The sequence below is a fragment of the Oncorhynchus clarkii genome, chromosome 2 (genome assembly GCF_045791955.1).
Source record: "Oncorhynchus clarkii lewisi isolate Uvic-CL-2024 chromosome 2, UVic_Ocla_1.0, whole genome shotgun sequence".
NCBI classification, from domain to species: Eukaryota; Metazoa; Chordata; class Actinopteri; order Salmoniformes; family Salmonidae; genus Oncorhynchus; species Oncorhynchus clarkii.
Window position 1 is genome coordinate 85,034,661 of NC_092148.1, and position 15,063 is coordinate 85,049,723.

The 15,063-nt window shown below is 42.0% G+C and overlaps 1 protein-coding gene across 4 annotated transcripts in view; it reads left to right on the forward strand.

Annotated features, from left to right (window-relative positions):
- The window catches only part of LOC139375188 (kinesin family member 21A), a 66,288-nt gene that overhangs the window by 24,874 nt on the left and 26,351 nt on the right, over positions 1-15,063 (forward strand). For 2 of the 4 annotated variants that reach the window (XM_071116754.1, XM_071116762.1), the window contains exons 2-15: positions 2,218-2,440; positions 5,563-5,745; positions 7,396-7,545; positions 7,693-7,824; positions 9,852-10,055; positions 10,388-10,503; positions 10,761-10,956; positions 11,588-11,777; positions 12,011-12,074; positions 12,170-12,367; positions 12,594-12,653; positions 13,085-13,172; positions 13,289-13,391; positions 14,321-14,509. In XM_071116754.1, coding sequence (XP_070972855.1) covers positions 2,218-2,440; positions 5,563-5,745; positions 7,396-7,545; positions 7,693-7,824; positions 9,852-10,055; positions 10,388-10,503; positions 10,761-10,956; positions 11,588-11,777; positions 12,011-12,074; positions 12,170-12,367; positions 12,594-12,653; positions 13,085-13,172; positions 13,289-13,391; positions 14,321-14,509 — 2,096 coding nt within the window. The remainder of the gene's footprint in view (positions 1-2,217; positions 2,441-5,562; positions 5,746-7,395; positions 7,546-7,692; positions 7,825-9,851; positions 10,056-10,387; positions 10,504-10,760; positions 10,957-11,587; positions 11,778-12,010; positions 12,075-12,169; positions 12,368-12,593; positions 12,654-13,084; positions 13,173-13,288; positions 13,392-14,320; positions 14,510-15,063) is intronic. The other 2 variants (XM_071116771.1, XM_071116781.1) reach the window with 1 other exon arrangement.

A 15,063-nucleotide genomic window follows, 5' to 3' on the forward strand; every position in this document is an offset into this window, starting at 1 on the left:
AAAAGGCACGTGAAAGACATAAGTATAAAGCAAAAGATGATGTTGTCAGATGAGACAAACATTTTACTCTTTGGCCTGAATGCAAAGCGCTATGTCTGGAGAAAAACCAGGCACAGCTCATCACCTGTTTAACACAGGGCGGCAGGTAGCCTAGTGGTTAGAGCGTTGGACTAGTAACCGAAAGGTTGCAGGTTCGGATCCCTGAGCTGACAAGGTAAAAATCTGTCGTTCTGCCCCACTGTTTCTAGGCCATCATTGAAAATAAGAATTTGTTCTCAACTGACTTACCTAGTTAAATGAAGATAAAAAATAAAAAAACACCATCCCTACTGTGAAGCATGGTGGTGGCAGCATCATGCTATGGGGATGCTTTTCAGCACTGACTAGAGGAACAATGAATGGAGCCAAATAACGGCACATTTTTGATGAGAACGTGCTTCAGAGTGCAAATGACTGGGGCAAAGATTTACGTTCCAGCAGGACAAGGACCCCAAGCATAAAGCAACACTGAAATGGCTTCAGAACAAGAATGTGAAAGTCCTTGAGTGGCCCAGCCAAAGCCCAGACTTGAATCCCATTGAAAATCTACGCACTCCATCTAACTTAACAGAATTTGAGATAATCTGTAAGGAAGAATGGGAGAAAATCCCCAAATTCAGATGTGCAAAGCTGATACAGACGAAGACGACTCAAAGCTGAAATCATTGCCAAAGGCGCTTCTACAAAGTATTGAGTCAGGTGTGTGAAAACTTATGTAAATGAGATATTTCTGTATTTCATTTTCAATAAATGTGCAAAATGTTCCAAAAACAACATGTTTTCACATGGGGTGTTGCGTGTAGATGTGTGAGAATTAGTTTTATTGAATCCATTTTGAAATCAGGCTGTAACAACGAACTCTGGAATAAGTCAAGGGATATGAATACTTTCTGAAGGCACTGTGTTAAGCCAGCAGGCATGTTTTATGAGTCACGAGTATTGGGTCATAGATTCAGGGTAGCGTTATGACCTAACGTATGAGCTAATGCTTTAGGCCAGGGATGGGCAACTGGCGGCCCACGGACCCAATGTATTTTTTGTGGGGGGCAACTCAGTCGGGGTCTAAACTTAGAATAATAGGTGCAATTTCAAAATGAGGTTGTGCATCAGCAGTCACTCAATGTCAGCAAAACATTTTAGATTGGTAAGTTAGTCTAGCGGACATCTATCTAAACTTGTAGTAAGCATGGTCGAATTACCGGGTGGGGCCTATTGATAATCAGTTATCATACTTAAAACTGCAAACATTTGCCACCATCCTATGGCAAAATGTGTAGAAATGCAGCAAACTTGCTTTTTTTGAAAAGGAAACATTTTTCTACACCCCATGGCAAAATGTTCAGAATTGCAGGAAATGAACTAAAGAAAGTTGCCCAAACCCTGCCTTAGTCCGACCGGTTACTGTATACTTCCTGTTGCTAGACTGGCCTTTTCGTAGACTTGAAAGTGAAGGTAATATGCCATTGTTAACTCCTTGTTTGAAGTGTACATTTTAATATTACAACAAGTTAAATCAAGAGTGGTGCATGTTGCTGTACGTATTGAACACTTACTAAAAACAGCATTACGTTTACATACAGTGCATTGGGAAACTATTCAGACCACATCACTTTTGTTATTTTGTTATGTTACAGACTTATTCTAAAATGGATTAAATTGTTTGTTTACCTTAACAATGTACACAATACCACATAATAATAAAAAACAGGAATATCACATTTACATAAGAATGTGCAAAGCTGTCAAGGCAAATGGTGGCTAGATTGGAAAATCTCAAATATATTGATCTGTTTAACACTTTTTTGGTTACTACATGATTCCGTAACATGTTATTTAATAGTTTTGATGTCATCACTATTATTCTACAATGTAGATAATAGTAAAAAATAAAACCCTTGAATGAGTAGGTGAGTCCAAACTTTTGAAGGGGTACTGTACTGTATATAAATTAGCAAACATTTCAAAAAACCTTTTTTTGCTTTGTCATTATAGGGTATTGTGTGTAGATTGATGAGAGAGAAAAATATTGCATCCAGTTTAGAATAAGGCGGTAATGTAACAATTTGGAAAAAGTTAAGGAGTCTGAATACTTTCCAAATGTACTGTAGGTTTTAGGCCAATTACAGTATGTTTGTCTCTTGTTGACTGAATGACATTGTTTCTCTCTATCTCCCCCAGGATTCGTCCTCAACTGGCCCGGGAAAAGATTGAGGGATGTCACATCTGTACGTTTGTGACCCCAGGGGAGCCCCAGGTGATGCTGGGTAAAGACAAGGCCTTTACTTACGACTATGTGTTCGACATGGACTCCTGTCAGGACAGCATCTACGCTAGCTGCACTGAGAAGCTGATCGAGGGCTGCTTCGAAGGATACAACGCCACCATTTTTGCCTATGGCCAGGCAAGTCTCTACACAGCCCTGTCTTGACTGACACCTGGGGCTCCGGGGTCACAAAGTGTTGATATTTGGGTTGAAGGACAGATCTCTTGTGTGGGGTCAAATGACCTGGGAAAACTCTGGGCCCTATCTACAGTATGCAGTAGGCTAAAGCAGTTATTCCAGCCATATTCCACTAGTTTGCACTGTGCCTGACATTGTAAGGCTGGTATTTGTGTTATGTAAAACGTCTGTTTGATCAGGACTCAAAGACTGAACTGGTATGATAATCCTGTGTGAGGTCCTGAAAACTCATTGACCCCTCCAATATTCTTTAAATGTATATTTTCAGTATTTTTGTTGAATGCTTTTTAGCTCTTGGAGTGCTTATATAGTTTTTATTAGAGGTCGACCGATTATGATCTTTCAACGCCGATACCGATTATTGGAGGACCCAAAAAAGCCGATACCGATTAATCGGCCGTTTTTTTTATTTATTTATTTATTTATTTGTAATAATGACAATTACAACAATACTGAATGAACACTTTTCTTTTACCTTAATATCAATAAAAATCCATTTAGCCCCAAATAATGAAACATGTTCAATTTGGTTTAAATAATGCAAAAACAAAGTGTTGGAGAAGAAAGTAAAAGTGCAATATGTGCCATGTAAGAAAGCTAACGTTTAAGTTCCTTGCTCAGAACATGAGAACATATGAAAGTTGGTGGTAACTTTTAACATGAGTCTTCAATATTCCCAGGTAAGAAGTTTTAGGTTGTAGTTATTATAAGAATTATAGGACTATTTCTCTCTATTATACCATTTGTATTTCATATACCTTTGACTATTGGATGTTCTTATAGGCACTTTAGTATAGCCAGTGTAACATTATAGCTTCCGTCGCTCTCCTCGCCCCTACCTGGGCTCGAACCAGGAACACATCGACAACAGCCACCCTCGAAGCATCGTTACCCATCGCTCCACAAAAGCCGCGGCCCATGCAGAGCAAGTGGAACAACTACTCTAAGCACCATCCCTACTGTGAAGCAAGTGACGTCACCGATTTGAAACGCTATTAGCGTGCACCCTGCTAACTAGCTAGCCATTTCACATCGGTTACACCAGCCTAATCTCGGGAGTTGATAGGCTTGAAGTCATAAACAGCTCAATGCTTGAAGCACAGCGAAGAGCTGCTGTCAAACGCACCAAAGTGCTGTTTGAATGAATGCTTATGAGCCTGCTGCTGCCTACCATCGCTCAGTCAGACTGCTCTATCAAATCATAGACTTAATTATAACATAATAACACACAGAAATACGAGCCTTTGGTCATTGATATGGTCAAATCCGGAAACTATCATTTCAAAAATAAAACGGTTATTCTTTCAGTGAAATACGGAACCGTTCCGTATTTTATCTAACGGGTGGCATCCCTAAGTCTAAATATTGCTGTTACATTGTACAACCTTCAATGTTATGTCATAATTATGTACAATTCTGGCAAATTAATTACGGTCTTTGTTAGGAATAAATTAACTTCACACAGTTCACAACGAGCCAGGCGGCCCAAACTGCTGCATATACTGCTTGCACGGAACGCAAGAGGAGTGACACAATTTCCCTAATTATAAGAAATTCATATTAGCAGGCAATATTAACTAAATATGCAGGTTTAAAACCATATACTTGTGTATTGATTTTAAAGAAAGGCATTGATGTTTATGGTTAGGTTTGGTGCAACGACAGTGCTAAATCATCACCCGTTTGGCGAAGTAGGCTGTGATTCGATAAGAAATTAACAGGCACCGCATCGATTATATGCAACGCAGGACACGCTAGATAAACTAGTAATATCATCAACCATGTATAGTTAATTAGTGATTATGTTAAGATTGATTGTTTTTTATAAGATAAGTTTAATGCTAGCTAGCAACTTACCTTGGCTTCTTGCTGCCCTCACGTAACAGGTAGTCAGCCTGCCATGCAGGCTTCTCATGGAGTGCAATGTAAGGCAGGTGGTTAGAGCGTTGGACTAGTAACTGTAAGGTTGCAAAAACGAATCCCCGAGCTGACAAGGTAAAAATCTGTCGTTCTGCCCCTGAACAAGGCAGTTAACCCACCGTTCCTAGGCCGTCATTGAAAATAAGAATGTGTTCTTAACTGACTTGCCTAGTTAAATAAAGGTGTTTAAAAAAAATAAAAAAATAAAAAATTCGGCCAAATCGGTTTCCGATTGTTATGAAAACTTGAAATCGGCCCTAGTTAATCGGCTATTCCGATTAATCGGTCGACCTCTAGTTTTTATAAAAGGTTTCTGAGAGTATTGGAGGTGCTTCTGTCATTGCAAGCCCTCACAAAGCTCTCTGAATCTGTAGTAGCACCACTAAAGCACACACTCTATCCCTCTCCCTCTCTTTTCCTATTCAACAGTTCTTACTCCTCATGCAGTTTGGCGGCTGAGCCTCTCTCTCTCATAGGGGCTTCCTAGAACTAAAGTCTGTTTGATGGGAGGGGATTTCAATGCTGGTGGGTCTTAAGTGATGCAGTTAAGTAGGCCTGCACAACTCTTAAGATATTCATTAATGTTTTTATGTGAACTCCTCTCCCCCCCACCCATCTGTTCCACACCACCACTGCTGCAGTGACTGGTGACCTACTTCTTGTCTGTCTCTCTACCATACTGTACAGATGTTGGCCCTGGCTCTCGGTCGCCTGGTTCAGTTTTACCCTGTGTTTTTACTCAGACTAGAGACATTTGGTAGGATATGTGTCTGTCTAGTCTGTGCTGGACTAATTCATATTTAACACAGTCCCAACAGTTTGACCCAGTCAGCAGAATCCTGGGGTTCTTCCCACTTCGTTATAAGCACAGCAGATTTAAATGAAACTTCAATTAATTAATTAAGTTGAATAAATTAATCTCGTTATCTCTCTCCTTGCTCATCCCCTCCCCCATTCCCCCTCCTTTCCTCGTCCTTATCTTTGCTCCCTCCTCCCCCTCTCTCCTTTCCTCCTCTTTCCATTCCTGCTCCTCTCTCATCCTCCCCTCTTTCTCTCCCCCTCTCTCTTGTCTGCCACCCCATCTTATCCTCCTTTTTTCTTCCCCTTTTCCGTCCTTCATCTTCCTCTTCCTCCTCCTATAGACGGGGTCAGGTAAGACCTACACCATGGGTACAGGGTTTGATGTTAATATCGGGGAAGAGGAGCTGGGCATCATACCCCGGGCGGTCAGCCACCTCTTCAGGGGCATTGAGGAGCGCCAGCAGGCCGCTAAAGAGCAGGGACGACCCGTTCCTGAGTTCAAGATCAACGCACAGTTCCTGGAGGTATGGACTACGGAGACACAGAGGAGACACAGAGGCAGGGAATATAGGTAACATTCTACTTGTAAATATGTTATAGAGTGAGCTAGGGACAAAACCACACTCTCCGACACAGAGGATTACTTCAAATAATACATCAACCGTAGGCTGGCACTACGTAAGCCTGACATGGCTGTTTGTGTATTATTTTTGGTAATCCTCTGTGTCTGAGAGTGTGGTTATGTCTCTATCGCTTAACCTCACTCTATAACATATTTACCAGTAGAATGGGGTTCTTGTAACCAAGAACCCCAGGATTACGTAGCGCCAGCGTCAGTCTATGTGTTGACACGGCACAATTTAACTAGCTCCCATCTCTAGTCTCCTAAACACGTTTCTCAGACTGTTGACAGTGGACAGCTGTCAGCGGGTGGGAGCAGGTTTGTTAGGGTCACGGTTTGGGGTGGCAAGGGTTAACACGGGATGACTGCACAGTTGTGTTTGCTTGTCATACTGACAGAAGCCTCATGAGGACAGACTTAGTCTACTCCTTTTTATGACAGAGTAATATACTGTGTCTGTCATAGAAATAGAGTTAGTAGAAAGGATATGGCCGGAAAATCAACAGGATTTTGCTAAATCTACCCAATATTGTAAGCAATGATCACTCCAGCCGCCTCAGAACAGTGAATGGGAATGTCCATTCTACCAATACTAATTCTATGTCCACAGAGAAAACAAACGGATCGATTATCAGCACAAACAAATAACTCACTGTTTAAATGCACACATTAAAGGGATACTTCGTAATTTTCGCCCTTTATCTACTTCCCCAGAGTCAAATGAACTTTGGATGACTTTTTTATGTCTCTGCGTGCAGTTTGAAGGAAGTTGCTATCTAGCACTAGCACAATTGCTAACTAGGGTTAGCGCAATGACTGGAAGTCTATGGGTATCTGCTAGCTTGCTATTGGCGGCCATTTAAAATATCTACATATTTTGGCATAACAGTATTAGCATTTAGCAGCTTTAAAACTTATACTCTACCATAATACATGGAAAACCAGATGTTTTGTTTGTATCTTAGGTTTATCCCACATAGCCTCTTAAAACAACCAGAGATGGGAATGACTATAGAAATGGGTAACACATCATTTGGGTACTCTCTAGCATGTGGACTGGCAACAGGAAGTTCAACAAATCAACCAAAATAAATGTTGTTACTTCTTCACCCCCCTTCCATAAAACTAGGCACTGGCAGAGCCATTTATTTAGAATATATACTGCTCTGGACCTTAGCCACTAGGACCTTCGCCACTAACACTAAGCTACTGTCGTAGAAAGGTCATTCTTGCTGCCTCCCGAGTGGCGCAGCGGTCTAAGGCACTGCATCACATTGCTTGAGGTGTCACTACAGACTCGGGTTCGATCCCAGGCTGTGTCAAAGCTGGCTGTGATTGGGAGACCCATTTGGTCCCAGCGTCGTCCGGCTGTCTGTCTCTCTCTATAACATAATCAGATGTGATTATGCACAGTTGTGATATCAGAACTCTGGCATAGGATATAAACATACTGTTAGAAGGTGTGATATTTCCATAGAATTTCACAGTGCTGAATTCAGAACGGTAAGAAATAAGACTGTAATATTGTATTTCTGAATGTCCCCTGGTTAAGCTTTACAATGAGGAGGTGCTGGATCTGTTTGACTCTACACGGGACCTGGAAGCTCGGGCGCAGAAATCCCACATAAAAATCCACGAGGACGCTAATGGAGGAATCTACACAGTAGGGGTGACCACACGGACGGTAGCCTCCGAGGCAGAGGTGTGTGCATTGGGATGTATAGTCTGGGGGTCCAGAAGAAATGTATGGCTGTGTACATACAATGTAGGACTTTAAAAACAGGAATAACACTGGACATGTTACCGCATAAAATATAATTTACAATCTCGTCTCTGTCTCCTCACCCAGATGATGCAGTGTCTGAAGCTGGGTGCTCTGTGTCGAACCACCGCCAGCACCCAGATGAACGTCCAGAGCTCCCGCTCTCATGCCATCTTCACCATTCACCTGTGCCAAGTCAGAGTCTGTGCATCCGACAATGTACGTACAAGAGCAGATTATTCATTAGCCCAAGGGTCCGTCCCTTTGTGCTGTCTTTCCAACTCCTATCTTATTCCGTATCTACTCTTTCGTTGCTATGAGGCGACTCTTGTCACGTGTTACGACACTGTTACGACATGCTATGACAGTGACTGGAGTTACCCCTAACCTTGACATTTTACAGAAATCATATAGCTGCTCAGCTGCTCCTACGATATCATGTTCTATTATGCTAGTTTAATGTGAATGACATATAGAAAGTAGAGGTCGACCGACATCGGCATGGCTGATTAATTATTGCCGATTTCAAGTTTTCATAACAATCGGTAATCAGCCTTTTTGGACGCCGATTACATTTCAAACCACGAGGAGACTGCGTGGCAGGCGTGACCACCTGTTACACGAGTGCAGCAAGGAGCCAAGGTAAGTTGCTGGCTAGCATTAAACTTACAGTATCTTATAAAAAACAATCAATCTTCACATATATCACTAGTTGGCTACACATGGTTGATGATATTACTAGTTTAACTAGCTTGTCCTACGTTGCATATAATCAATCGAATCACAGCCTACTTCAACTTGTAATGATTTAACAAAAGCGCATTCGCGAAAAAGCACATTCGTTGCACAAATTGACCTAACCATAAACATCAATGCCTTTCTTAAAATCAATACACAGAAGTATATATTTTTAAACTACATATTTAGTTAAAGTAAATGCATGTTAGCAGGTAATATTAAACTAGGGAAATTGTGTCACTTCTCTTGCGTTCAGTGCCAGCAGAGTCCAGTTATATGCAGCAGTTTGGGCCGCCTGGCTCGTTGCAAACTGTGTTTCTTCCTAACAAAGACCGTAATTAATTTGCCAGAATTTAACATAATTATGACATAACATTGAAGGTTGTGCAATGTAGCAGCAATATTTTGACTTTAAGAACATCCAATAGTCAAAGGTATATGAAATACAAATGGTATAGAGAGAAATAGTCAACGCGTCATAATTCCTATAATAACTATAACCTAAAACTTCTTAACTGGGAATATTGAAGAACTGGGAATATTGAACCACCAGCCTCCATATGTTTTCATGTTCTGAGCAAGGAACTTAAACATTAGTTTTTTTACATGGCACATATTGCACTTTTACTTTCTTCTCCAACACTGTGTTTTAGCATTATTTAAAGCAAATTTAACATATTTCATTATTTATTTGAGACTAAATAGATTTTATTTATGTATTATATAAAAATAAAAATAAAAGGGTTAATTGTTCATTTAGTATTGTTGTAATTGTCATTATTACAAATATATATGTATATATGTGTGTGTGTGTGTGTGTGTGTATATAAAAATCGTACGATTTAATCGGTATCCTCTTTTTTTGGTCCTCCAATAATCGTCATTGCCGTTGAAAAATCATAATCAGTCGACCTCTAACAGAAAGTGCTCTTATTACTGACATTCTATGTTTATGGTACTGGCATTCTATGTTTATGGTACTGACATTCTATGTTTATGGTACTGGCATTCTATGTTTATGGTACTGACATTCTATGTTTATGGTACTGGCATTCTATGTTTATGGTACTGGCATTCTATGTTTATGGTACTGGCATTCTATGTTTATGGTACTGGCATTCTATGTTTATGGTACTGGCATTCTATGTTTATGGTACTGGCATTCTATGTTTATGGTACTGGCATTCTATGTTTATGGTACTGGCATTCTATGTTTATGGTACTGGCATTCTAAGTTACATTACACTAATGGCGTGGACAGTGCTTTTGATTTGTGGTACTGAAACAAAGGCATCCATCTTGGTGTTATTTACATGTACACTTTGATCATTTAGCCAATGCTCTTATCCAGAGCGACATTAGCAATTAGGGTTAAGTGCCGTGCTGAAGGGCACGTTGACCGATTCTTCACCTAGTCGACTCGGGGATTCTAACCAGAAAACTTTTGGTTTCTGGCCCAATGCACTTATCCTCTAAGCTACCTGCCGCCTGTTATTTCTACCTCACAGAAAGACAACAACGAGACAGACAACAACGAGACAGACAACAACGAGACTGACAACAGGATTGCTAACGGCAACTCAGAGATGGAAGAGTATGAGACACTGACCGCCAAGTTTCACTTTGTGGACCTGGCCGGTTCTGAAAGGCTGAAGAGAACCGGTGCTACAGGAGACCGAGCTAAGGAGGGAATCTCCATCAACTGTGGACTGGTGAGAGTTTGGTTGTGGCTCAAATGGACCCTATTCCCTATAGTAGTATGCAGCTTCTGACTCACCCTTTCCCTAACACACTATAGGGATCTGGTCAAAATACAATATAGGAATATTATATGTCAGATGAGTCCTTTAAAAAGAGGCAGCATTTTATTTCTTAACCTTAAAGAGCCAGCTAGTGGTTAAAAGCAGTACCTTGCAAATACTGTGAAATCGTGACAGCCCAGTATGAACACAAGTAGACTCCTCGAATGAGAATCTTTCTGAAAATACCTTTCAATGTCTGTTTTTCTGAGTTGTGTTTTTTGGTCAACTCCTCCAAACTGCAGCTTGCTCTGGGGAATGTAATTAGTGCTTTGGGAGACAGGAGCAAGCGATCCACGCACGTGCCCTACAGAGACTCCAAACTCACCCGGCTCCTACAGGACTCTCTAGGTGGAAACAGGTCTGTTTGCCATTGGTCTGGCCTTTCTCCCTCTCTCTATAAGCATTGTTGTCATAGTAATCTGGTATGATGTGCATGTCAAACTAAATGCATTTTGTCAATCAATACAAATTGTACATATTAAGAGTCAGCTCTGAGGTGTCAGTCTGTTTCTTGTTCAGCCCACTTGTCATTGGTTTGCCAAGGCAAAGCTGTTATGTTGTTGAATGCATACAGTGAGGAACCCATGTTAATTTGAATTATCCCATTACCCTCAGCCAAACGATGATGATAGCCTGCATCAGTCCGTCTGACCGGGACTTCATGGAGACTCTGAACGCCTTGAAGTACGCTAACAGAGCCAGGAACATTAAGAACAAGGTGATGGTGAACCAGGACAAGGCCTCCCAGCAGATCTCTGCTCTCAGGACAGAAATCGCCAGGCTACAGATGGAACTGATAGAGTACAGGACCGTAAGAGACAGGGATGGAGGGAGGGATGGGAAGGGAAGGGGGAGGGAGGGATAAGGGGGTGGAGGGGGATGGATAGAGGGATGTGGAGATGGGGGATGGAGTGATGGAGATGTGGGGAGGGGGAGAGAGAGAGATGTGGGGAGAGGGATGAAGGGAGAAGGGGGAGAGTGATAGAGATGTGGGGAGGGAGAGAGATGTGGGGAGGGGAGAGAGATGTGGGGAGGGGAGGGGAGAGGAGAGAGAGAAATGTGGGGGGGGGGGGGGGGAGATGGGGAGGGAGAGAGAGGTAGGGGGGGGGGAGAGATGGGGAGGGAGAGAAAGGTAGGGGGGGGGGGGGGGGGAGAGATGGGGAGGGAGAGAGAGGTAGGGAGGGGGGAGGCGAGAGGGAGAGAGAGCAAAATTATGTGGTGCACTTACACTACATGACCAAAAGTGCGTGTTTTGTTGGGCATAGTTAAGAGTTGAGGAAAGGCACGGAGGGAGAGAGGCTAAGAGAGGGGGGAGGGATAGAGAGGAGTGAGAAAGTAAATTAGATGAGAAAAACTGGATAAAAAAGAAAACGGGGAGTATATGAAAAAGAGTTTCCCGTTAGTGAATTATAATTTGATCTAAACCCATTTTCCTCTGGTAGGGTAAGCGTATGGTGGGAGAGGATGGTATGGAGAGCATCAACGACATGGTCCATGAAAACACCATGCTGCAGACTGAGAACAGCAACCTGAGGATCAGGGTCAAAGCCATGCAGGAGACCATTGACGCCCAGAGGGCCAGACTCACACAGTACCTCAGTGACCAGGCCAACCAGGTCCTCGCCAGGGCAGGTGAGTGGGGTGTGTGTATGTCTCCTGTGAGAGATGAGGGAATGTGAAGTGTGGGTTTTCGAATGTGTCGATATGTCTGTGCCAATCCCCTCACGTCTTAAACAGTTCATAAGTGTGTGTGTGTGTGTGTGTGTGTGTGTGTGTGTGTGTGTGTGTGTGTGTGTGTGTGTGTGTGTGTGTGTGTGTGTGTGTGTAAGTATGTTTCCTAAGGTTTTCGTGTTTTGTTTATTCAGGTGAGGGCAGTGAAGAGATTGGGAACATGATCCGGAGCTATATCAAAGAGATAGAGGACCTCAGGTAAGTAAATGTCTCCCCTATATTAAGATTAATACCTTTCATTTGTCATTTCAATTTGTCAATAAGCTTTACTGTTACCCCCCTCCTCCCCCTAGGGCCAAACTCCTGGAAAGTGAGTCTATGAATGAAAACCTGCGTAAGAACCTGTCTCGTGCCTCCTCACGCCAGTCCTTCTACCCCGGAACCTTCTCCCCTGCCCTCCTGGCCCCCGAGAAGGAAGCCTCCGACATCATCGAGATGGCCAAGAAAGATCTGGAGAAACTCAAGAAGAAGGAGAGGAAGAAGAAGAAGAGGTAAAAGAGATGGTGGTTATGGAACCAAATTATTCTTGTTTTGGAAAAAACTAACTCTACTACACTGGCAGTTATTGTATAGTATATCCTCAATGCGTTGCCATGGTGAGTAACAGTTTGTTTCTCCCTATGACTTCTCTTCCTTCCAATTCTCTGTACTTCCTGATTTCTTTCCTTCCTTCGTTCCTTCCTTGTCACCTCTCCCCTGTGACCTTCGACTCTGAAGGCTCCAGCAGCTGCTGGAACAGAGAGAGAGGGAGGAGCTTGTAGAGGAGGAGGATGGCAGGTTTGTCACAGGTTCCCCCTTCCCTTTACCACATTGCCACTCCCATCCCTCGCTTCTTCTAAACCGCCATTTTGTTTTGTTTAGCAGGTAGTTGACACACCAGAAGGAAAACTTCAGTTCTTTCTGTGCTCACTTGTTTGTTCACCCCGACTTGCTGATATGATGGAAACAATGCTATTGGTTCTGTTTTCATGCACCACCAATGGCCTTACCTCTAGCTTTTTTAACACCCTTTATTTTGGAAGATACTAAAAAAACTGATTCCTTTACAAATAATTACGGTACTTACTTTTTTTTGTGCTGCTGCATATTCTGTCATGCTATTATGCTTTCGGTTGTCTTTTTCCCCCTCTAGAAAATAAATACTATTGAACCTTTGGTCTGCTCAGTTCATTGTTGTCTCACCCTGCCTCTCTGTTCTCCCCGACTAGTGTCGTCAAGGAAGAAGTCCCCGACAATGACCAAGACCAAGGGATGGAAAAAGAGCTGACTGAGCGGTCCAATGACGAGCCTGAGATGGTATATTTGACAACCTATTAGTCCAATGATATCTCAGGATTAAGAGAAGTGTTTTTGTCCACCCCATTTTGCTGACACTAGATCATTTTCTATTCTATTTTTGTTTGTGACCTCAGGAGGGGAGTGACCATGAGGATGAGGAAGATGAGGAGGAGGAAGAGGAGGACATGGATGTGGAGGAGAGCTCTGATGATTCAGACTCTGAGTCAGATGAGAAAGGTAAAATAGCCAAATCGTAGAAATAGCATGTATAGAAGGGACATGGCTCTCCATGTTTTAGTCAGTGAGTACGGTTACATGCACACAATAATACGATTATTGTGGACAGTCAGATGAATATAATAGTTTTGTTTAAAACCTGTACATGCTTTGCAAAAACAATTTTCCTAATAGACCTGTTTCCATGGACACATCTGAAATCTGACTACCTAATGGGACTTAAATAAATGCAGAAAATCACCAATCAAAATAAACGTTCTACCACGGACATTATAAAATGTGTATGTAAACTAATTTCTAAGATGTATACTTTTAAGTTTTTCAGAACTCACTTTACTTGAGCTTAAGAGGGAGGCTGGTGCTACCCGGTGCTGTCACATACTCCGATCAAATACTTTGCTGGAACGCCAATTTAAGCTTTTTACATGTATTAATAGTTTGAAAGATTGCTCAGAAAACCAGGGGTTTTAATCAGCGTATGCTTACTTTGATCATGACCTTACACTGATTTAAGATAAACAGAGTAAGTTGTTTACATGACTAATGTCATACTCAGCCTACTGCCATAATCAGTTTAATATCAAATTATTAGTGTGCAGGTAAATGTACTCATTGATTTGTTGTAAGACAAAAACATTGAAGTGCTATCTATTTTAGAGACTCCCTGCAGCATCAAGGAACTAACATTCTTGCAAAATGAGACATTTGTTTTTTGATAGAGAAATTTGTTTCATTAACTTACCTGGTTGAATAAAGGCAATATGTTTTATTTTAAAGGATGTGTAACAGCTACTGTAAAGTATATGCCACCATGTTTACTATACTTCAGCCAGAGAACTTCCAGGCGGACCTGGCCAACATCACTGTGTTGAGAGCTACTAAATATGTCTGTCTATGTGAAACCCATGTGAATGTACTTCACCCGCCAGAGAACTTCCAGGCGGACCTGGCCAACATCACGTGTGAGATCGCCATCAAGCAGAAGCTGATAGATGAACTGGAGAACAGCCAGCGCCGTCTGCACACGCTCAAACAGCAGTACGAACAGAAACTGATGATGCTGCAGAGCAAGATCAGAGACACACAGCTGGAGAGAGACCGGGTGCTGCACAACATGGGTAAGCGTTATCACGGTAGGAAGTGAGAAGTGTGACTGCTGCAGAGCTACGGGGTACGGCTAAGGCCGTCACTGGCTTCAGTTGACACTGTGAAGAGTTTTTGATTTTGCTGTGGTTCTTTAGAACCAGTGACCCGAAAGAAAGCAATTACCCGAAAGAAAGCAACATTACAGCCTTATTCTAAAATGGATTTTTTTTTATTTTTAGAATCATCATTTAATCGACACAATACCCCATAGTGACAAAGCAAAAACCGGTTTTTATACATTTTTGCAAATTTATTACAAATTTTAAAAAAGTATTTATGTAAGTATTCAGACCATTTGCTATGAGACTTGAAATTGAGCTCCGTTGCATCCTGTTTCCATTGATCATCCTTGAGATGTTTCTACAACTTGGAGTCCACATGTGGTAAATTCAAATGATTGGACATGATTTGGAAAGACACACACCTGTCTATATAAGGTCCCACAGTTGACAGGGCATGTCAGAGCAAAAACCAAGCCATGAGGTTGAAGGAATTGTCCGTAGAGCTCAGAGACAGGATTGTGTAG